At 39.3% G+C, this 24593-nt stretch overlaps 2 protein-coding genes across 2 annotated transcripts in view; one reads left to right on the plus strand and one right to left on the minus strand.

The window, feature by feature from the left end:
- The window catches only part of PHIP (PHIP subunit of CUL4-Ring ligase complex), a 105970-nt gene extending 85227 nt beyond the window's left edge, over nucleotides 1-20743 (minus strand). The window contains exons 1-6 of the mRNA XM_086876353.1: nucleotides 20384-20743; nucleotides 20216-20274; nucleotides 20006-20035; nucleotides 19788-19847; nucleotides 9648-9798; nucleotides 9437-9535 (exon numbers count right to left, since the gene is read on the minus strand). Coding sequence (XP_086732479.1) covers nucleotides 9437-9535; nucleotides 9648-9798; nucleotides 19788-19847; nucleotides 20006-20035; nucleotides 20216-20274; nucleotides 20384-20429 — 445 coding nt within the window. The 5' untranslated portion in view covers nucleotides 20430-20743. The remainder of the gene's footprint in view (nucleotides 1-9436; nucleotides 9536-9647; nucleotides 9799-19787; nucleotides 19848-20005; nucleotides 20036-20215; nucleotides 20275-20383) is intronic.
- Nucleotides 20744-20964: 221 nt separating this feature from the next.
- On the plus strand, nucleotides 20965-22854 carry LOC111925789 (uncharacterized). Its single transcript, XM_086876357.1, has 2 exons — nucleotides 20965-21310; nucleotides 21618-22854. The coding sequence occupies exons 1-2, from the start codon at nucleotides 20971-20973 to the stop codon at nucleotides 21710-21712; spliced, it is 435 nt and encodes a 144-aa protein (XP_086732483.1). The 5' UTR covers nucleotides 20965-20970; the 3' UTR covers nucleotides 21713-22854.
- The last annotated feature ends 1739 nt before the right edge of the window (nucleotides 22855-24593 follow it).

Consider the following 24593-nt stretch of genomic DNA (forward strand, 5'->3'; position numbering starts at 1 on the left):
TACAGAACTGTGACAAGGCAAGTAATGTAACATTAACACACAGAATGGTGTTGGAAGATTGAAAGCAAATTTGGAAGGGACCACAATTAGTCATCCAATATAATCTCCCTGCTCAAGCAGTGTCATCCTAGAGCATGTGGCACAGGACTGCATCTAGACAATTCTTGAATGTCTCCAGTAAGGGAGACTCCACAACCTCGCTGGGCAACTTGTTCCAATGCACAGTGACCCATACATGGAAGAAGTTCTTCCTCATATTCAGGTGGAACTTTCTGTGCATCAGTTTCTGACTGTTCCCTCTTTGTCCTATTGCTCAGCGCCACTGAGAAGAGTTTGGTTTCTTTCTCTTAGCACCCTCCCTTCTGATACCAACAGACACTGATATGGTCACCTCTCAGTTGTTGCTTCTCAAGGATGAGCATGCCCAGCTCTCTCTGCCTGTTCTATTTATCTCAGGGAGAGACACTCCAGTCTCTTACCATCCTCATAGCCCTCCACTGGACCCACTCCAAGACCTCCATGCCCCTCTTGTGCTGAAGAGCCCAGAACAGGACGCAGCACTCCAGACTGACTTCATCTGGGCTGAGTACATCACTTCCCTTGACCTGCTGGAAATGGTCTTCCTATGGCATCCCTGGAAACCACTGGCCTTCTTGGCCACAAGGGCACTGCTGGCTCATGGACTTGCTCCCTAGTATTAACTGAAAAGAGCTACAAACCCCTCACACCACTTGAGTTTGACCCAGACCAACATAACAGTGGTATAAGCTAGCACAGGTCGAACTACATCAGATATGTCAATTTTTATAGTGGGATTGTAGCAACTCTGTTAGAACCACAAGCTTCTTGTGCATTAGCCAAGTACATTAAGCCTTAGGCCCTAGTTCAAGGAAGTTTTTCTAGTTCAAGAAGCTCGGTGAAGAAGTGGAATTATTAGCTGTAGAGCAAAGCACTTTTAGTCAAGGAGCAATTGCTGTCTTAAGGCTCTGCTATATCTTCACCCTTCCCTCATACCAGAAAAAGATGCGGTTGCATTTGCTTTATGCCAAAGTTTTCCCTTGCCAGCAGTCTACTGCAGAACAGCAGGAAACCAAGATTAGTTCAGGCACAGGATAAATCTAGTTTTGGTATCTGACAAATCATCCTACATTTAAAAAAAAACCTCAACCAAAAAAAACCACACACAAAAAAGACACCAAACAAGTATACACAAACAGAATAAAGATCTTTGTCCCAACAAAGTGAGTTTACACAATAATCTCAATGTACACAGAAATTACCTTTTGTCTGCTTTTAATGTAAGATGGATATGGTTGATGGATATCTCAGTGCCTTCAAATGAAACCATAGTTCACAAAAAGTGAAAAAAGCTTAACTAAAAGTTTAATTTGTAGAGACGCATCAACAATACAAAACTGCAGGGAGACTCATTAAGATAAAACAACAAATGACTTTACACAAGCATGTAATTTTTAATATACACCTGAATTTATAAAAAACTTCTGAAGTACTTGAGATCAAGTTTGAAGGGGTTTATGGGAGTGGGTTGTTTGGTTTTGGGGGGTTTTTGATAACACTGAAGAAGCTAAGTTTAGCAGAACACAAGCCAGTATTTCTAAGAATGGTCTCACTGATGCCAATCACCAACAGGCAGCTTGCTACTAGCTCACATATCCCTGGGAAACTCAACAAGTGAAACACCGCTTGGTCAGGAACAATCAACCTACTGGAGGAAATAAAAAGTAATACTGTGACACTGGAAACAAGAACACAGGAATCTGTCTTACTCTTTAGCCTTGATCAAAACTTAATGTGCAAAAATACCAAAACTGGTTAAAAATAAAACTAAGTGAATTAAAAAGCCATTTGACATGAAAAAATCCCTCTACAGTATTATGAACTTACATTCTCTGGGAATTTTTTTTACCAAGTTCATGCAATTAGCAGAGGGGAGGGCAAGAATCAATCTCCCACAGGTTTGAAGACTATCCATAAGCACATAACTTTTAAGACTTCCCAAACTGGGGGGTATCTTTTGGTTATTTAAAACAGAATTCTCATATCCACCATTGTTTTTCAATATTCCTTTCATTTAAATACCTTTATATTTACTCTTATGAACTTTGCCAAGTGCCAAGAATCTATCTTGATTTCTTTGACCAATTCCCACTATTTATTCCAAACACCTGCGAACTTTGCTAGCACATTAACCTTTTTTTCCCTTCCAGAGTACAGGGAAAAATCAAAAATATCTGTGTCAAGAATTCCTGTATTCAAACAATGAAGTTGATTTTTCTTGTCCAAGCCAAGATGAGAAAGGGTACCAAAAGGGTACTCGCTGTTCAGAATAATGCCTTTGGCCCTTGGTTGTTTTAACAATTGTTACATCAACACTTGTCAAGTTTCTAACCTATTTAGCTTGATTTTAACTGCATCTGGAAAACAATGAATTTAGAACTCTCTATGACAGCAAGTCCAATCTCTCTCGTTTTAGCTATATTAGCACTTTTCTGTCTTTGCTCGGCCTCACACAAATGAGTATGAACAAAGCTGTTAATCACAGGAAGAATGACAAGGTATAAGTAGTTAAACAGCTGCAGTGGGAGCCACAAACTACATAAGGGAATGAAGGAAGATGATGCTTTATCCCAGGAGGCCTTAGAGAATGCTGGTTGGGCCTTACAGTGAGTCAGCCAACAAAGGGAAGGGTTGCAAAGAAGAAAACAACAGAATAGATTGCATGCTCCTTGCTGGAAGGGCACTGTGAAATGGACAATGCATTGAAAAAATTATCCAATGCTTGGCTGACCAAGGAAATTAGTACTACCTTAGTTTTACATTCCCATCTTCTACTTACACATAAGGTCCTATTTTAAAAATAAATAAATAAAATTGAAAACAGATTAAAAAAAACAGATGCTACTAAGCGGTTGTTGCACAACACAGTATGATAAACCACCAGTTACTCCCGAATTATATTCTAGTTTCAAAATCAGAATTCTTCATATTTAATAATCAGTAAACACCAGTGTCTGAGAAAGCTGTGAATTTGTTGACATTTTGAAACTTTTTCACAAATTTTATAATTTCAACTTGCTAACAATTGTTTACTAATTGGTTCCAAACAAAATGAAGTGCCTTCTAGCTTCTGGGCTCATGTTCATATAATATGACTAGCCTCCAAGACTGAAATGGTCTGCTATCATCCAAGCACTGAATGGCTGAGGTGGGAAGGAATCGATACAGAGATCATGTATTCCAAGCCCCCTGTTCAAGCAGGGTCAGCTAGAGCAGGTTGCTCAGTGCTGCATCCAGTCCAGTCTCGAATGCCTCCAAGAATGGAGACTTCACAATCTCTCTGAGAAGCCTGTGCCAGAGCTCTTACCGCCCCACAAAGCTGTTTTCTTATGTTGAAGTTGAAGTTGCTCTATTTCAGTTTTGGTTCATGACCTCTGTCATGTCATGATGCACCAGTAAGAAGAGTCTGGCTCCATCTTCATCACATGCTCCAGTTTAAGTATTTACAACCATTACTACCACCACCATCCTGCCCATGCCACACTTTCTCTTCTCAAGGCTAAACAAGCCCAGGTCTCTTGGCTCCTCCTTGTATAACAAATACCTCAATTTCTTCATCATCTTTCTGGTCCTTTGAGAGACCAGTTAACAGTTATAGACCATCCATGTATGTCTTTTCCTGAGGAGCTGGATCCAGCACTCCAGGTGTGGTCTTATTTACACTGAGTAGAGGGGAAAGAACACCCTCAACCTAAAGGCAATGAACTGCCTCCAGCAGCCCAGGATGCTGATAGTTTTATGTGCAAGGCCACATTGTGTCTGACACATTCAGCACGAAGACAGCCAGGTAGCTTTCTCCAAAGCTGCATTCCAGCAAGTCAGCCCCCAGTATCCACCGGTATATAAGGTTATTCCTCCCCAGGGCCTTTCATCTTCTCTCTGTGAAACTTCATTAGATTCCTGTTGACTCATTTCTCCACCCTGTCAAGGTCTTCCTCAATAATTCACTACTCCTGGATTTCAGTTGTTAGGCAAGCTTTTTATTTCACCATCCAAGTTATTAATGAAGATGTTGAACAACACTGGCTCTTGCACCAACCTCTGGAGTACACCAATAGTGGTTGGTTCTTGTGCCAGTCACTGGAATTCACTCTGCTGATCACGGCCCTTGGACCCCAGAAGTTGTGTCATATCTTTTCAGCTTGTCATTGAGAATGTTATGGGAGTCTGTTCAGAAAGCCTTGCTGAACTCAGGATAAATAACACTCACTATTGTCCCCAAATCTCCAAGCCCCTCATATCCTTTAAAAGACTATTGGGCTAGTCAGGCATGATTTCTCCGTCTAAGATCAGTACCAGGAACTCTTCACCATGTACCTGTCTTTTCCTGTCCTGACTGACGTTGAGGGAGAGGAGGACCCACCTTAAGTTCTATAGTCTCCTTCTCATCCTGCTTCAGGTCCCCTGCCCCAATCAGCAGCAGGATTACTGTTCCTCCTACTGCTGATAGACCTGTAAAAAATCTTCATGAGTTGCTTCATATCCCTCACCAGATTTATTGCCAGAAGAACTCCAACTTCCATTACTGCAGAATCACAGAATTCCAAAGAAGGTCAAATACTGCTCAGGATCTTTAATCTCAAGAGTTTAAAAAAGCAAGTGGGGTAGAGAAAAAACATGCCATTCTCACTTCTACTGTCACAATTCACTGCTGCCAAGAACCTTAATCCCAAAACCACACATCTTCAAAGTCAAAAACACCGTATTTGTTTGGTTTCCCATGGAACAGTGTAAAAATCAAATAAAGTCAATGGAAGTGAAGTGGTGGGAGTTTTCAGTGGACCTTACAAGAGAGTATAGATTTTCTTCCACTCAAAAGGCATGCAAAAGGTTCCAAATGAATGCCTTCAAAGTTTCAGGACTTCTCTAACTCATTCCCCACCCAGAACAGAAAAAGCAGTTCAAAGAAAAACAGAAATCTGTTAAAGGAAGATAAATTTGAGGGTCTGAAAGATCTGACAGTATTAGTCCTCTTTTTTTTTCACTTGGTTTTCTTTCTACTTTCTATTTTTACCAGTGATCAACTCTATCTCCTTATTTACATAGTCTTATCCTTGAATATGGAATATGCCTTAAAGATGGGGCATAGTAACCTGCCTTATCCACTAGCCAGTGATAAATCAAATTTCATTTTGTACCACATGTAAGTTACACTTTTAAAATCCATACACAATCTTTCATTTTCTTCCTTTCTGGAGTTGTAATTAATTAATGGAAGTTCTGTTCTGAAAACCAGAATCCAACTTCATTCCCCTTCCAGTCACACAAAAATAGAACCAGATTCAGAAGAATCCTGGAAGGATACCCAAAGGATATCATTCACTTACAACTCTTACCCTTATTGAATCAAGTTTCATTAACTTAAGAGGCTAGACAGGCCTCTAATGAATACCACAGAATTCAGAGCTGTTTAATAGTAGAGACTGCTAGACAACTCCTTTCACTCTCCAAGATAGTAAGTCTAAATGTATCAAGCATTCAGTTTGGTGCTGTTGAAGGCTTTTTTCCCCCTTCTTCAAAGATCTCCAAGACCAGAAAACAAACCCGCCTGAACTAATTTTTAACTCCCTACCGTTTCTCTGTTCAGCTTCTGAGCTCCATACAGTATTCCAACACTCTTAACTTAGAGATGACTCAATGAAGTAAAATGATTAAGCTCACTATGTTATCAAGCCAGAACTTGTCTCTGGTCATATCATGAAAGTAAAAGAATATCAGCTCCTAACTGGAGTCTTCTGAAAACACAAACATTCTATATACATCTCAAACTTCACATACAATATTAATTTGCTTGTGAAAGCAACTGCCAGCTCTTTCTAATTCAGAGTAGTAAGAGGTGAGATATTTCAAAAAGAAGAAAGCAAAAACAAATGAAAGCTACACAATTTCAAACATTTCCAAACTTCCCTAACTTCAGTAATACCCTACTTGCTTTCACTATATAGTTCCACTGATAAGTAAAGGGTTGGCTATATTACGATCAAAGTTCATGACTTTTACAGCTCATTTATTCTTGCATATTAACATGTCATTTACTTTAGTATAATTCACTCTAGACTTGACTAAATATGTATAAAAAAATGTAACTTTTACACAGATCTTTTAATATAAATGCACTACTTTCCTTTCATTTCTTCCTATAGTTAACAGAATAATAGAGTTGCACAAAGTAATCGTAAGCCAGTTTTTAGGCCTGAAGTATTTACTGCATTTCTAAAAACAGACTTTTACACTGCTTTCAGAACCTAGTATTCTCTTTACAGCCAAAACACCAGTACCACTTAATAAACATACTGAAAAAAGAGTAAAATACCTCAGAACTTTTCTTAAGGTTGCGTCTTCTGCAAAACCATGAAACGCTAATTTTGAAAGGCAGATACTTTTGCTGGTCAAGAAAAAAGATCTTTTTTGTCTGGGGCAAACAGCCAGTCTCATTCAGGTCCTCATACCCAAGTGGTGAGCTTTCCCAAGAGTTCTGAGCTCAAAGCTGTCAAAGGTCTTAGGTTCATTTCTTTTTCAGCAATTCCCAAAAATTACTGAAAAAGAGCTCTTTTTCTACATTCATGAAAATGAAACCTTTAACAAAACAAATTAGCATATGACCTATCTGCTTTTGTTCTTAAGCATTTCAACAACTTTTTTGTAAGATATATGCACAAATGAGAGCAAATGCATGAAGACTATTCCATATTCAAGTTCTACTTCTCTTCATTATGTTCTACAGATACTCTGTAGTTTACAGGGAAAATATGTATTTGTACAGATCTATTTTAATTGGTATAAACCAGCTACCTAAGAAGGCAGTTGGCAAAATATACACAAAATTAGTTCTAAATAATACCCCAATCAGCACCATGACACCTGCATTGATTCATCAGGCTAGGAAATAAATTAACAATTTTGCACAATCACTGAAATGTAAGTTAAATTTTCCTGCACAACACAGAAGAATTTCACTGTCTTTGTTTCTGTCCCTCAAGCATTAGTAGGTTATCCACCTGAAATACATACAGCCTGAATACTAGTTTTAACTTTTTTTTTTTTTTTTTTTTCATAAAATGTAGTCTTCCCAGGGGAAAGCTGGAAGTTATTTAAGGAAACAGAAAAAAAAAAAATTCTAATTCAATGTATAAAAGAAGTGTTATTCTAGTTCCTTATTTCATTGAGAGATCAGTGTAGACAGAATAAGATAAATCAAAAGTAAACACTTTAGTATACAGCTCTGAATCAAATATCCCAAAAATTCAAATACACTTCACAGCTGAAAACATTCAGTTACCAGCACTTACATGAATGTTTGGAAAAGGAAATTACTGGTCATGAAAAAAGTGGTGTTTGAAATAACGGTAATTTTCCAAACATTCAGTGCTCTGCAAAAGGTTCAATAAAAATAACATTTATTTAGAAAGCCTGACTTGTTCTTCTCTAAAAAGTCTGAAAGTTATTTTCCTTAACATTTCATTTCACTACCACAGCAGCTCTACAGCTTTCTTTGAACTTCAGCTACCATGCATCTCATGCACTGATCTTTTTCCATTTGAAAAGCGTACACCAGCTACCATGCACTGTAAGCTGCAGTACAACATAAAACAGTCCTCAACCACTCTGATCCCTCCAACGCATTTTAAAATTTGTTCACAATTTAAGCAACCACTAAAGAAACCTTAGCTATTAAAAAGCTCAGTCCTACAGTCACCTTGCAAAAATAGCCCAAGATTCTCCAAGATTATTATCATCAAGCTATTGCACAACCACTCAAGGGAATTTTCTAACCAGCAACAAGCATTTTCTCCTACACACTAGAGCACAAAACAGAAAATGCCCTCTAAGTGAATATGAAACTAGTGTTTCTAAGCAAAACCACAAAGAATGTAGCAGGTGCTACATCAGCGTTTAAGTGAACCACTTCTGATCAATACACATAATACCAGCTGAGGAGTTCAGCAAGCAAAACCAAGTCCATCTACAGAAATACAGAAAGCACGTAACTTGTGCTTTAAAATGGAAATGCTACTAGGATACTAAATACTCTGCCATCTACCAAGTCAAAATTGGCTGCACTGAACCTGAGACTTTAGCTGTAGCATGGTTCTGCTTCAGCTGTTTGAAGAGAACTATAATTCTCTGGATTAAGTGTAATGGTGTGCATTTTGAGATTTGATTTTGAGTTCCTTCAATTTAAGAAAAAATACAAATAGTCCAAAGTAACCTTTCTTGATTTTATATTTTATATATGTTATATGTATCCATTTAAATTCATTAAAAACTTAGAGGCTACCAAAATCCTCCAAAAGTAGCTTAGAGATTGAAAAATTGCCATGACAGGTTACCACATTAAAAAAACTCTACTCCTAATAGCGTCTGCCTACATATTTATGCCTTGACACTATATGTAGTGTGGGGTTTTTTTCACATACATTGTTATATATTAGTTCCCAAATACATCTGCAGTCTTTTTTTTGCCAAGACAGAAACTTTTGTCTTTGCACCTGTTCCAGAACCAATCAACTGGATATTCTCTGCCCGCTCTAATCCAACACTGCACATCTATCCGCAAATGCTGCTTTGGTAAAAATATCCACTACTCCTTGTCTGGTGTAATCCACATGGACAATTCGGTCTTAATCATTCCCCCTTCAGTGGACATCAATAGAGAAAGATGAAAAGATGCCAGTGATTCTGCTCATTTTTTCTATACACAAAAAAAAACAGTGATCCTTAAAGAATCGTCTAAAATATCACATCTTGATCCTCCTAGCAACCAAACAAATGTGTATCCTTGTTCTTAAAACATGAAAGCTAACAAATGTTTCAGTGACTATGTGAGAGCTTAAAAATAAAAATTGGAATACCTCTGACCTCCAGCTTTCAGATTTTCAATAATACAGACAGCACATGCATCCTTCATGACACAGCACAGCAAGCTAAAGGACAGCTACAAAATTACTGAATGGACCAGAGAGCAAAACGAATAACTTCTACAAGACTCTAATTTTTCCAAAGGAAACCATTACCAGTCTACATGACTTCCTAACAAGGGGTGTAGGCCTTGCTGCCCTATAATACTAATTATTTATCTACTGGCAGCCTTACTACATCTTTAAGAAAGAGTTTTGTTTGCATGTATTCATTGTTTAAATACATTTTATTAATTTTATACTTCAAAGACAAAATTAACTTCCGAGAAAATTTTATGATAGAGAAACACAGCATCTTAATAAAAATACTAAAGGTAAGGTATGTGACACTAACAAAGATAAATATAAACAGAACTGCTATTTATCTCTCACCATCATAGTAACCAATCACCCTGAGAGTTAGGTATTACAATGGCAGTGCTAGAATAAAATTGACTTACCTATACTAGGTGGACTGCCATAATTTACAGGGGACTCTGGAGGCCTTCCACAATGTAGTGCAGCAAGAGCAGATCCCTTCCATACAACGTGTTTGCAACCTGTTTGTTAAAAATCACACCAAAAAATGAAGGCAAATGGGCTTTTTCATGAAAACCACAGGAATGGTATGAAATATCAAGAACTCTCAAAATTCTCATGAAATTTTCATACTTTTGTTTGTACGAAGCAAAGACTGTCTGCCAGCCCCTAATAATGTCTGCACTCCAGGGACACTTTGTGGAATTTCTTGCTCTAGAAGTGGTCCAAGTCGATGGCATATTTGAAGCAAGTGATCAGGTGCCAAGTGTCTGTAGTATTTTACCTATTATATAAAAGAGCAAACAAAACATTTGAGAACAAATACAATATTTTTGATGCACTACTGGTTTAATCTTTTCTCCCCACATTATTACACAAATTCCTAAGAAAATTATAGGATAGTAAAGAATAAAAACAAATAATGACCTTTAAGTACAATAATTCATTCCAGCTGGTCCTAATTAATTCTTCTATTCAGCACATGCCACTTTGTACAGAGAACTGTTGGTATTTACTACTTTCTGACTTCAAGGCACAGTTGGTCATACACTAATAAGCTCTCTTACAATCACAGTAAAAAAACTGTAAAGAATATATTCAAAATTACATTCAAGTAGTGATCTAGTCAATTTAAATTACTGTAAGATAAAGATGAGACAAACACTGTAAAGACAGCAACATTTACTTCTTTCAAGAATTACAAACACCAAATAATATAGCTTTGTAAAAGAAAATGCAAAAACATTCTGCCTCAATTTACCCGAGTTAAAACACCTTGAAACTTCACAACTGGCTTCATTTATTTTACATCTATAACTTTTAAACAAAAATGTTGGTTTAAGTAATTCAATTTTTAAATTGTTATGTCGTCCCTATCGCATCTATAAACCCAAAAAGTTTTTTTAACAGACATAATTACACAGTACCAAAACAAGCTCCTATTATCAGCAACATAATTTCTCACAACTTGATAATGAACCACCTTTAGTGACTGCCAGATAAAAACAGTTTATTCTTTTGAACTACTATAATTCTAGATCAGAAAACTGTCTTAAATAACAAGGGGGAAAAACGCTTTTGAAATGCATGTGACAACAGTAAAAATCCTACTGATACAGGGCTTTTGGTTAAAAAATAGCAGTTTTAAAATGTATAAGCTATTGTCAACTCAGACTATAACCAAAAATAAATTAAAACAATAAATTATTAATAAGAGGGAGAATAGACTCAGTTTTCTCAAATTCTTGTACAGAATTTGGCATGTAGTCATTTTATCCTTCATAAAGCCTAAAATACATCTTCATAGTTTTACTTCACAGAAGAGGAAAAAAACCAGCAAAACACTGAAGATGTTGTGATGTTTTGTTATTCTGTAACTAGAGGAGGTCTTGACTGACACTTAGGCAGAATTATGTCTCTGTATTACACCCAATTAACAGAATATACCTCATTCTTTATCAAATGTGCTCGTATCTTGCTGACACACCATAATTGTTTCATGTACTCCAGCAGTTTATTAACATAAAGAGTGCTGAAGTCTGAAACTGAGGTTCTGGAAAAACCTTGCTTACACCAGTACTTCCTACCACCACCACAATCTCCTAGTGAAGAAGGGAAAGTTTACTCTCTCCTGTCTTGGTCTAACACTGGCCTCAGTTAGACATAAGCAGCTCAGTCTCCTGCAGCCACTTGTTCATTCTTACTGCATTGGGATGGCGGAGAAAATCAGATGGATAAAAGAGAAAAAACTTGTAGGTTGAGATAAAAATAGTTTAATAGGTAAAGCAAAATCTGCACAGCAAGCAAGGCAAAATAAGAATTCATTTGCTACATCCCATCAGCCGGCAAATGTTTAGCTGCTTCCTAGAAAGAAGGGTTTTCCTTCTGTGGCTCTTATTACATTTCTAGAAAACCTTGCAAGTGGTCTGAATTTGGTTTAAAGTTAAATAATAAATAAAAAGTTAAATAACTTGCAAAATTCAGACAAGTGAAAAAAAAAGATTTTCTTTAAAAAAAAAATTAAAAATTATATTTTACTTAAATAAAATTGCAGCTCATCATAAAGGTCAGTTAATTTAAAATTGCCAAATTCAATGTCATCAGACAGACACACAGAAGAGTGGCAAAAAATAATTCAGAATTATTATGATAAGAAAAATTAATCAGAGTATCAAATCATCATGCTTCTTTCTGCTTAAAGGAGGAATCACAATCAAAATACATGCATGAGCTCTAAAATATCTAAATAGCCGTAAGAATTTATGAAGCTGTATAGACTTTTTGCCATCAACAGCTTGATCCATTTCCTTAGTTTTTGTTCTCCTCTGCTCTTATCAAAAGAAGCACAAAAGCTAAATAAACACTGATCTTTGCTTAATTGCATCTGAAACCAGAATTTACATCTGCAGAATCTGAATTCATCTCTCAAATATTAATAACTACTGGGTTTTTTGTTCAACCATGAATAACACAACTAAGTACACAACACAACTGTCATTTTACCCTGCTCAAGACCCTACAGTTTTACACAACCTAAGAAATGCATAAAATCTAAAGTAAATGAAAAAAATCATCTTTGACACATTCCAAAACTACAGCAAGCTGACATCTTGAGTCATATTTTTCATGATTTGTCATCAGCCATGTGCTCACTTTTTATTTAGCAGAAACTAGGTAGTCTCAATTCCTCCTGCAGTTTTTAAAGCAAATGTTTTGATAAGAGGTATCTGTTTTGTTCTTGATCATCTGTATTAAGGAGCTCAATATATACCTTACACCCACACTACAGTCTCTTCTCATTTAAGTCCATTTGTGTGAAAAGAGCTATTTATGCTACATTATGCAGTAGTTGTGTGATGCTTCTTCACAGGATTTGTCTAAATAATCATAGTTCACTACTAAGCAGCATTTGAAGCAGCTCATTAACAAACTGATTCAACAATACTTGGCGAGCTGTACGCTTTGCCAAAACAGAAGTGGCATTGCCCATTTAAACGCTTGTCAGTTCCAGGAAGCTTATGGAGCTATTTCATGAACCATGCACAGTCAACATTTAGCTCTCATTTTCCTCCATAAAGCTAAAGTACACACAAGAAACTTAAATAAAATGGTAGATTTCTCCATAAAATCAGATAGGAAAACTTATTTAACAAAGTTTTAATTGGACTGTTTTTTTCCTTTTCTTTTTCTTCTACAAACAAATAAAATGTGGAACTTGATTAACTTAATAAAAATAGGCTATTAATTAAGTTTTGTCCAGGTGACATAATTTCTTCTTCATAAAAAAAAACCAAAACAAATTCTTTATCTACTCCAACTGCCTGACCACTCCAGGGTTGACCAAAAGTTAAAGTATGGTGTTAGGAGCATTGTCCAAATGTCTCAAACAGCAAGAGGCTCAGGGCTTTGACTGTCTCTCTAGGAATTCTGCTCCTGTGCTAATTTGTATGTGGGACTATTGTAGTGGAAGTCACAAATTCAAAAACTGTGTAACAGAAATTCACCCAATTTCTCCCTTTTGAAAAAGGAAAAATAAGAATTGCAGAAAGGACAACAACTTGGTAACAAGAAATCAAGACAGGACAAGGTAAGTTTACTTAATACATTAAACTAAAATTATTTGGATTGTTCCATAGTGCAGCCTACCAGGAAACAATTCTTGCACTGATAAACTGCAAAAAGAGCCTAGAATCTACAAAAATATATCTACAATCCAAAAAAATCCACATCCAGAGTACTTTCAAGTCAAATTTCTGAGACAAAACTAAATAAATAAATGTTTATTTCAGTGGTAACTTTAGAAGCTTTGTCAGAATCAGAAAAGCTCAAGACAACTCAGAATGAAAAAACAGAATAAAATTTGGTTTGATATCAAACTCTGATTCCAAGAGGAAAAAGGAAAGCAAAAGGAAAAAAATAACAGATGTACAAGTATTTAAAATTCATACAGCTGTAAATGAAAGTGAAAACTGGACTCTACAGACTGGAATTTTAAAATTATATGCCAAAACTGTGATGTCAAACAACATAAAAAGATCAGGATTTTTTCTCTGCCAGTCCCCCCTAGCTGAAATTCTAGCTGTTTTTATTCTTCACCCTATTAGACTTTCTTCAATGTCTAATTCTGCTCTGTTCTTCCAAAAGAAGTGCATAGAAGATGTGCTTTTAAGGCAAAATAATAAACTCTCCTTTTGTTCTCACAGTCTTTTCACATATGTTAACATTTCTTAACTATTACTATTTATTTACATAAACTAGAACTATGTCAGCAAGTACAAAATCTTCAGATCTTAAGCATAAATATTATTTCCTAGAAAATCAGAAGCAGCATTACCCTCAAACCTCTCCCTTTAGCAACTACCCCCAACTTCACCTATTCCAAATAAGCAGCATGGGAATACACAAAACGCAGCTACACAGCTATCTAGACTAACATACAAATCTTTATTACCTTTGAAATAGACCTAAGCGCTTCTATTTTCATTCTGCATGACTCTGCAGCATAATTCAGCATTAGAATCACAGTGAATGAAACAAAAAAATCGTGATTTGACCTAGACTCTTGAGTTAAATTTGTAATACATACTGCAGTTATTCACCACCAGTGTTTTAGACATCAAGTAAAATACAACCTTATTCTAGAGCTCCAAATACTCTGCACACTGAAACATTCTCTCAAAAATTGTTTGTTTCCCCCCCTTACCCTGCTAACAGTCAACATGGTTAACTACCAGGTTGGCTGTAAATATGTTTCAGAAAAACACATTTCCACACAAGGACATTTAACAACAAAACCTACTTCAGTCAGCTACCTATATTCCAAGACACGAGAGCTCAGTCTTACTAACATCAGCAGCTATCCCAATTTAACTATCCTGCTATGCAGTATATTACCCAAAACAAGCTCCAAATTGAATTACAGTAATTGTACTATATCAGATCATCAATCTAATAGAGCATCACCAGCCACTGCCTTATCATTTTTAAAATTAGGAATTGCAATGAAATGCAAGTAGTCTTCTCTGAAGAATTCTCACTCCCTTTTTTCTTTTTCTTTAGGGGGAGGTGAGGGTGGTCTGGGGAGATAGGGCAGGGACAACCAACAACAGGGCGGGAGAACCATTTTCCCCGAAACATTCTCATTTGTTGTATGCTTTCCAATTCTGCTTGAGCTAAAACTATATGAATATTTAACCACTATTTCCAATCAGAATGCCTAATATTTTACTGTAAGATTATTCTTTAGTTAAATACGTCTATATGAAACCAGCCATGCCAAGAAGACACTATTTTTTCAACTATTTAATGCTTTTAATAGGTGTGAGGCCAGAGTAGATAAGTCTTCGTATAAACAGTGTGCTGCAAGCTTACTACATGAGAAGGTGTGAGCAGAGGCAGCATTTTTTTGCCGTATAAACAAAGATGTTCAGCTGTGCCTGCTACTGTTAAATTACCTGTAGCTGTTTGCCTTCCTTAAATTTGCTCCTAAAGTTTTGTGGGCTTTGTTGGATTTGGGGTATTTTAAACAAAAGTTACATTTCAGAAACTTGATATTCCTCCTCATCCCATCTCTCAACAGTGTTTCTTAGTCCCTGTTAGAAAGAACTAGCACAAAACAGTTGGCTTGGCCAATTCCCTTGATTATCTGTGCAACAAACAAATGTGTGGTGTTACCAACAAGTGTTTCACCATATCAAAATAGAAGAGTTTGAACAGAGAGGTTTTAACATAACCTAAGTTCTCAGCTATAGGAATAGTCTGTAGATCACAAGCACTTGTCTTTTAGAACTCAGAGGAAATCATTTAAGTTGATATATGTCCAACAGAAGTGCTGTTAATGAGACCAAAAATCTGGCTAAGAATAACAATCAGAATACTTAGGTTTTCTTAGCCACAGTGCCAAGTTTTTCAGAACACCTTCCCAAATATTGTAGACTGTCCCCAAAATACTGTTAATAAAAACTATGTGATAAGGCAGCTCTCTGATTCAAGTTTTACTTCTGCTCCCTATTTCTTTGAGTATCTTTACAGAACAATCTATCCTAAAGAAACAAACCACATATTATCTGCTTGGCTTATTAAGAAACAGAATTTCTAAATAGTAACCACAATTCTGCCTGAAGACTTTACAACATGAAGAAAGAAACACAGTATCAATGTACTCAGCGCACCACTCCCACAGATATTCTGTAACTTTACTTAGGTTTGCACCACAAAAAAAAAGAACAGTCAAATGGCCTGAAAAAAAGCGTTCTGTAACTTTCACTTGAAATGACATTTAATAATTGTGGGCTGGAGAAGAGAAAGGCACAAAATGTCAGCAAAAAAAAAAATCATCAACAATTCCTGAGACCAAGACTTGCTGTCTATTAAACATACAGGACCATCCTATTTGGTGTGAAGTCCCAGCCTTCTCCCTCTTCAACCATCACCACCATGAATAAAATTCTAATTCAACAGAGAAAACTACAACTACATTAATATTCTGGATTAGAAAATTTACAAAATAGTTGTGATCATCTACACTATGATGCTTGTACCATAGAAAACTTAAAAAAAACAAAAAAACAACACTCCCACAACATTCTCTATGATAGCTCTAAATTGTCAATCTCAACAGTTGGTTTCATTCAGCTGAAGTCTACTTTGCTCCCAAAAGAAGCAACTGCAACACATTCTCCAACCCCTCCACACCCACTCCTACCATCACCCTCATGGTGGTGGTAAGACCCATGGTGTATCACACTAAAAGAGCTGAGCCATCTTAAAATTACTGTTCATTATTCAGACAGTTCAGCTGCCTCATCCAACTAACCACACATTTGGATGAGCACTCGTGCCTACACAAAGGATGCAGCAGAAACGCACAGCTTTCATCCACAGCATACAATTAGAGCAGCTACACCCATAGGGAAACTGCAACATGAAAAAAACAATTACCCTCGAGTCAAATGATGCACCAAAGATTGCTCTGTAACAAAGGCACTAACAAAGGTGTTGAAAAGCTTAAAAATGCAACACAACACTTAAACACCTTATCCACACTCTATAAACAATTCACACCGCTGCCTTGCTCTGCCAAATGAGCTGTTAACTCTTAAAATCCCTCAGTTTCTGTCCCTCATATTGAGAAACCCTCCATCTTTCAAAAGGAGAGAAAAACAGCTGTCTTACAATTCACAAGTTTTCACAACAAAAGCAAGAGAAGACAAAACATCCTGAGATTTGTTACTGAAGAGTCCCCCTTGGTAGAACTGCATTAGAAGTGGCCTACCAGGGACTCAACTCCCACAGGATCTTAGGTTATAGCACGAAAAGAAATCTTAATACTGGCAACGTTAGAATGAGATTAGCAGTCTGAAATAAGAGCCTACACTACCAAAGCAGTATTCAAGTGATTTGTACCACACATGGTGACTCTTGAAATATATAACATAGGAATACTGAAATTCAAGAAAAATCACTTAAGAACATAATAGATCAGCATTACTGCACTCATGTACTTTCCTGTAGCATTACAAGCATGCACAGCATGGTATTAGCTTATTTAAGAAAATGAAACATTTACTTTCACTGGCCAAACAGAAAAATGAAAGCAACAAAAACTGCACCAGATTTAACATTATTTGCACAAATTAAGTAACAGAAATAAAATATCTCGGGCTGTGAATTCCAGACTAATAATAAAAAGTTAACTCTAATAAAAATTCTTAAATAAATGCTTTAAAAAATCAGAAACGTCATCATACCTTGAATATATATAAAACTAATTCCGTATTAAAAATATAGGTATAATAAAAGGCATGATTTTGCACACAATAAAAGAGAAGCTTGCAATTAAATTCCATCCCAGTTACACAGAGTCCTTATTCCTTCTCAGAGTAAAAGTCAGACATCTAACATTACATTTACTGGTAATTTTAGTTTTTAGTCTTTTATCCCTTCAGACCTTTCTACAAAGCTTAGAGAAAGCTCAGGGCATTCATGTCTGAGAAGCGGTATCAAAACACAGCAAAATGTGCCATCTTGAGAAGGAAGAGTCGGCATGTTAAAGCTGAAAAGATTTTTTAAAAAAAAAATGACTGAACTAATATTGTTTCTTTATCTCAAGAGCTAAGGATGCTTTGGTTTGAGACAAATAAGTTTTTATTTAATGAAACAGGAAACAGTGAAAAACTCTTCTTTTGTACAAAAGGTAACTAATGCTGCAAATACACTTCCGTGCCAGCTTTCGCATGGCTAAAATGTCAAGTAATATAAAATTCACACAGCTTTGACGGCTGAGGCAAGAACAAATACAGGATGGAGAGAAGCATCAAGAATAAAGTAACTAATTACACACATACCTCCCCCCCAATATCTAGGTAGGGACAAGCTGGGAAAGCACTTAGAAATGGTTATTAGGAAGCCTAAGGAAACTTTGTTATGGACAGAAAGCTAGGAAAAGAGAAAGGACCTAGTCAGCATTATCTCTCCAAAACTAAGTATCCAGTGTTAAGTCCAAGTTTTGAGGAAGTACATCTTACGTCATTACATACCTATGCTGACTAAATTGGTATTTACCCACACTCCACAAACAAAAGAAGTTTCTTGGAAAGGATCAGAATGAACTTATTTCTCACCAACTTTTGTTACTTGAACCTTTAAAATGTATTTTTATCTCACATTTTCTTTCTGCACATCCTTTTATATTTCGACTATATAGAAGAAACTCAAATCCATGCTATATTAAAACTATACCTCCAAGTCTTTATAATTTATAGGATAAAAGAGAAAAGTTATCGATTAAGTTTTACCAAGCAACTCCTACCATTGTTTGAAATAGGTAAAACGGCCTCCCAGGCTTACAAATAAACAGGTAAATAAGAATAGTATAATATATCATGCACTTTGAAATTTCCAGTTAAGTTTCTTCATATTTGATTTCAAGACAGTTCAGAAGTACTGGTATGTATTCTTATATTTTCCACAAGTTAATTGCTATCAATTAACCCATACATATGAAAATGCCTGTGCCAGTGCAACTCTTGCTACATAAAAAAGCAATGCTGTAAGTAAACCCGTTCTGACCACAATAAATACCTATGCTCCATAATGCAATATGTTATAGAATTAAAAAAATGTATACAGCAGCAGCCTTTATCGAAGGCATTACATACAGATGGAAACTGTCCTGTCTCTTTTTGTGCAAGTTCAAAAGTTCTCAACATATCTATGTTTCAGAAGTTACTGGAGTTCAGAACTACTATAAGCAACCAGCAAGGGAAATCCCTCCTTGATGAGCATCACAAACAGGGCTCAGTCTTTCTCTTAAAACGTTTTCAGATATTCAGAGACTAAATGATACAATAATGCACCTGCAATGAAAACAATACCAGCAACAAGTTGCTAACAGACACAATTCATACACCTTAAATGCTGTTTTCCCAACTGCTGCAGTTCACAGCATGTTAGGAAAAAAAATCCAGGCCCCTCTCTGCTAAGCCAGAGCTACATCGCTTCGAGTAACATTTTATCACTGATCTAACCCGAGGTGAAAAGCACACACTAGGTAATTTTAAAATTTAGCAAACCAAAAATCCACCTAAGTCAAATTTATGATGTGGCCCCGGCAAGCCCGGTTATAGCCACGCACCAGATAAGTGGCCTATAAAAGCCTCCGAGCCGCAGAAAGCAGCTCAGCAGCGGGGCACGCCCGGGGACAGCCGGAGGGCCCCTCAGCGCGGCGCGGTGCCGGTGCGGATGCGGGCCGGGAGCGCGGCGGGACGGCCGGGCCGCGGCCATTGTGTGTGCGCGCGCGGGCCGCAGGGCGGGCGGGCGGCGCACAGCGCCCCCGCACGGCCGCGCGCGCCCCGGCACCCGCCGCCGCTGGCCCCGCCCCGCCCGGCGCCGCGCCGCGCGCGCGGCTGTGGCGCCCGCCCGCACCGCGTCCGTGACGTCGCGGAGCGAGCGCGGCCGGGCCCGGCGCGCGCGTTGTTGTTGACCCCACTCGGGCGAGCGGGCACCGGCCGGACCCCGGCCCGAGCCCTCCCCGGGACACTGAGATGGGGCGCAGCGAGGGATAGAGTATGTTATAAAAATTTTAAAAAAAAAAAAAAAATCCAAAGTTTTGGTGCTTTTTTTTTCCTAAGTTGCCTTTTTTTTTTTTTTTTTTTTTTTTTTGCGGGAAATTCAATTTTTTTTACCGGGCTGCTCAGTGAGAGTGAGGGAGGGGGAAAAACAACTTTGCCCGCCGCAGCTCTCTCTCCTGTTACCAGCGCCTGTTCCTCTTACCAGGTTCTCGTAGCTCCGGGGATGCTCCTTGCCCGTCCAGTCCGTGCGCTTGGGCAGCAGCTGAGGGAGGGAAAAGAGGGCGCCCCGTGAGTGGCTCCCCCCTCCCCCGAGGAGCCCCCCGGCAGCGCCCGGGATGGGGCGGGGGAAGCGGGAGAGCGAGGGAAGGGGGAGGGAGGCCGCAGGCGGGGCGAGTGCCGGGTGCACGGCGCCGCTCTTACCTCTTTCTCCGCCACTTCTCGGATCAGGACCTGCAGCAACAACAAAAGCGGGGCATGAGAAAAGGTTTCAAAAAGAGAGAAAAAGGGACAAGGAGGACGAGGCGGCCAGCGCGCCGCCCGATCATCCGCCCTGCCCGGCCGCCCCCTCCCCGCCAGGCCCGGCGGCGCCATCCATCCATCCCTCCATCCATCCATCCCTCCATCCCCTACCTGAGCCGCTTGCTGGCATGGTCCGTCCTCCAAAAAGCGAGCGATGAGGAAGTAGAGCTCTGCGGGGAGAGGAGAGGCCGTCAGGGCTGGAGCTCGCCCCTTTCCCGCGGGCTTCCCTTTCTTCCCCCTGCCCGCCGCCCCTCTCCGGCTCCGCCAGCCACCACTCACCCGCTCGCAGCTCCGCCGTGTGCCGGCTACCGCCGTCCCCGGACATGGCGAGGCGAAAACCGGGGAGGGGAGGGGGGGAAAGGGGGAAAAGGGGGGTTGCCCGGGCCGCGCTCCCGCGGCAGCGTCGGGTCCCAGCGAAATGCGCCCGCCCGGTCGCTGTCACTGCTCGTTCACCGGGGAGAGTCTCGGCTCCACCATTCAACCCACGGGCAGCAGCAGCAGCAGCAGCAGGAGGAGGAGGAAACAACAACTCGCAGCCGCCCGCCGCCAACGCCGCCGCCGTCGCCGCCAGCCAGCGCGAGCGAGCGCGATCCCTCCGCCCGGAGAAAGAGTCCCCTCCTCCTCCGCGCCCCCTCCTCAGCCCCCACGGCCCCGCGCGCCGCCCCTTCCCCCCGCGCCCCCCTCCAGTCCCCGGCGCTGCCTGGCGGGGGCAGCCAGGCGGGGAGGAAGGGGGGAGCCGGGCTCTCCTGCCCCCCGGCTGCCGCCCCGCTGCCGCGGCGGCCCCCGGCGCTGTCCGGCGCTGGAGGGGAGAGAGGGGCGAGCGCTACGCGTTTATTAGCGGGAAGGCGGGCGGGCTGTGGCAGAAGATGTCGGCGGGGTGGGCGGGAAGGCGGCGGGCGGGCGGTGAAAGGCGCTTTCTCTGCGCGGTGCCGGAGCGCGGAGGGATACGACGCACGGGGAGGAGGAGGGGCTGCGGCGGGGCAGCGGCGACTCGCGGCGGCGGTGGCGGCGCTGGAAGTTCCCGAGTTCTAGCGTCGCAAGAATGGGAAGCGAGCGAAGCCAAAATGCCCCCGGGGAGCGCGGCCCCACTGGGGAAGGCCGGCGCTTCCACACTCCCCGCTCGCCGAGGCTCCCCCCTAGCCCAGCCCGCTCCCTCGGAGCCAGCCAGGGACCTCGGGGCTCGGCCAGGGGCTTTGGCATCTGCGCGTAAGTGCCACAGTGTCACGCGTTGTTGGTTCTTATTCTTGCAACATCGTGCCCGGGTTCCTGCCGTGGGTCTGGAGCGGGGGGGAAATCCCAGAAAGCCCAAAACAGCCAGAAAGGCGCCTTTCTTCGTTGTTCGCTGGGGCTACCCAGGCGGCTCCGCCTGAGGGGTGAAGGGCTCTCGGGGCGCTCGCTTTGAGAACTTCCCTTTAAAAAAGAAAATAAATAAATAAAAAAGCAAAACCCGAAACAACCAAACAAACCCCGACAGCTGATAACGATTTTATTCATTGCTCTTGCCGCCAACCAGATCAGACATACGGGACTGACGAATCTCCTGCCTTCCAGGAGCGATGGGCAGAGAGGAGGAGTGTTGCCAAAGCCAGGACGAGCGATGGATGGTGATGCCTGCAACCTATGGCTGAACTGGAGGTAATTCACTAGCGGATCGATAACCTACCGAAGGTTCCTGAAAGGCTGCAACATTGTACGGAGCCCGGTTAGCGGTTAAATCGTTTCTTTATTTAATATTTGCTAGCTTGAGGATACTGAATAAAACGTTCTGGTTTGTGCTCTGTTTCTTTACTGCTTACAGGAAAAAAGAAAATAAAAACTAAGCAGATGTCTACTGATAATTAGCTTTTTAAAAAATCCATATCTGGTGAAGGATTTAAAGGAGCATGATCGGTTGTCTTTATGTTTTGCAACGTGTCTGCGCTTTTTCAGGTCGAGTTTGGGCCTTGCAAGAACGAATGTGTTTGTGCACAATAAGAATGAATTTAGCAGGGATCAGTGTAAACAGGAGAAGCTGTAATTTTTTAATGTTCCTTTAGCCTCAGTTATTAACTGATGCAACTTGTGAAGCAAAGACAAAAGTATATTTGAAATTATATAGAAACTAGACAAAGAACTATTTTTTTACTGTACATAAAACCCCCTGAAATTCTCAACTATCTAACTTCCAACAAAATTAAATTTGAACATTTCTGTGCAGCTGGGTAGCAGAGGGTAACATGAGTTGAGCATTTTTATACGTGTTTCCAATGCCTGCAAGCTCAGTGTATGAGCTTGAGCTTTGTGCTTGACATGGTGAGAAAGCTTCGATGCAATCACACTTCTGCTTTATTGAAGAAATGTTACCCTGAAAGGTTAAAGGAAGGAGGCTAAAATATCACTTATTTCTATTGTCTTATTATAAAAATTATTTTTATATAGTGGATGTCTAGATGCTGTGCATTTTTTACACACAATTATACCATGTCCTAAAAAATAATTAAAATCCTAATCTAGAAATTGTTATCATAAGGGTAAATGTATTTTGTAGGAGACATTCTTTTTTTAAAAAAAAAGCAAGACTGTATGTACTCGATTTGATTGCTACATCTGTAGCAATAATCACTATGTATTTAAAAATGTGCATGTATCTCCCTTTCCCCAGATTTGTAACAATAACCACTCTGATTCAGCTTCATTTTAAATCCACACTTCAAGTAATTGAAACGGAAATGAAAGCATATTTAATGTCTAATAAAGATTTTAAAAATAAAGTGACTTGAATCTTTTCTTAGCGATGTAAAATACGTATTGTAATATCTTTTGTAGGTGATTCTCACAACAAAGGGCTACATGAATAATGTGATTAACATTTTAATTTCCCTTGATGTTTACATAAAAGAAAGTATACTGAAGTATGACATCACTGAAACTGTAAACCAAGCAATAGAGAAATTTTAACAGTTAAGGAGTTTGAAAGTAGAGGAAAAACTCTCCTAGATATATTGACTCTGCTTGTTCTTTTGGCAACTCACAACTTTTTCTGTTGTAGTTCAAAATACAGCCCACAGCATGAAAAAGTTCTCGGTGTTTTGACAATAAAATAAGGATTGTGTCTTTTATTTAATTTTTTTAGATCACCAGCCAAAATGAAATCATAGTCCCAGACTTGAGCTTGAGCACTGCATACTACAAGAAATATTTAATAAACAGCTTTAAAAAACATACATTCCACTTTCTTTTTACAGATGAAATCTGATGGGGTTTTTTTTATGTGTGGCACAACAAGAAAGTCACACACAAGAGAAAATACCTAATTATTATTGTTTGATGATACATGTTAGAATGAGTCCTACAAATTCCTACAACACAACAGTAACAAAGATTCCATTAATTTTTCTGAGATTTTTAAAGGGTTTTTTTATTCTTTCAGTTAAAATTAAGTTTTTTTTTATAATGTACACAAGTGGAGAAAAATATAATCTCTGAATTTTTACTGTCTTTATTGTTTTGCTTTCTAATAATCCCTTTTTGTTCACATGATCTTTTCACCTTACATTATTCTAAAATAAAATACATCAGTGCTGCTTTGTCAGCAAGATTTAGTGTTTTCAGGAGAAATTACTTAGAAAGGTCTTCATTAAAAATAGGAAAAAATAGCAATGGAATTATTTTATTTTGTGACTTTCAAATGTTAATATTCACACACAATTGCTAAATTAATTTTACAAAAAAATAAGAGGAATAATAAAGTTTCATAGATTTTCCTGTTGCTGTAGATTTTACGCATCAGCTATACTAAGCAAGGGACTGATCCCAAGAATTGCTGGTTTGGGATGTCTTTTCTTACCCTAACTTGGCCTTTTTTTTTTCTTCTTCCATCCTCCTCTTCCCCCCCTAAAAAGTTCTATAAGCTCTATAAGTATCCAAATACAGATATATTAGAATTCTCTTTAATTACTGGATAGCTTTGACAGATAAGAATGTAGTGTCTTTGGTTCCTTCTTGAATTTTCTGGTTTCTTTCTGCACTTTTGGAATTGGTTGGTTGGAGGGTTTGGGGTAGGGTTTTTTGTTTGTGGGTTGTTTTTTTTTTAATGATATATTTTAGCCAGTGTTTTTCTTGTGTCAGTATGATTTTATACCTTGTGCACAGAAAATACATTATTTGGACCCTAGTAGCAGCAGTACTTGACATGAAAAGTCTTTCTGTTTCTTTTGAAATTTGCTCTTCTCCTTTTCTCTAGAGACAAAGAAAAGTATTTAGGGTTTGTAAATTGTCAAGCTGAACAATGTAGCTGAATATTTGAAGAATGATATGGGCAGGGGGTGGCTGAGAGCAACATAAAGCAGTGACTAAGCTTGCCCTGGGTTTGTTTGGTTGGTTGGTTACTTGAACAGGGCTTTTTTGGTGGGTTTTCTCCACCTCACGGAGAATTATCACTAGTTGCTTGTTCATTCTTATTCTTGAAACCAGCCATAAACCTTACAAGGGCAAGAAGTGTGATGAGGGC

Source organism: Cyanistes caeruleus, chromosome 2, assembly GCF_971803275.1.
Source record: "Cyanistes caeruleus chromosome 2, bCyaCae1.hap1.1, whole genome shotgun sequence".
Classification (NCBI taxonomy): Eukaryota; Metazoa; Chordata; class Aves; order Passeriformes; family Paridae; genus Cyanistes; species Cyanistes caeruleus.

What these genes read in the sequence shown, in the direction of transcription:
- LOC111925789 (XM_086876357.1), top strand. Translation starts at nt 20,971, where the DNA reads ATGTCGGCGGGGTGGGCGGGAAGGCGGCGGGCGGGCGGTGAAAGGCGC. An exon ending in AGGGGCTTTGGCATCTGCGC is followed by an intron (nt 21,311 to 21,617) that starts GTAAGTGCCACA and finishes GCCGCCAACCAG; the next exon opens with ATCAGACATACGGGACTGAC.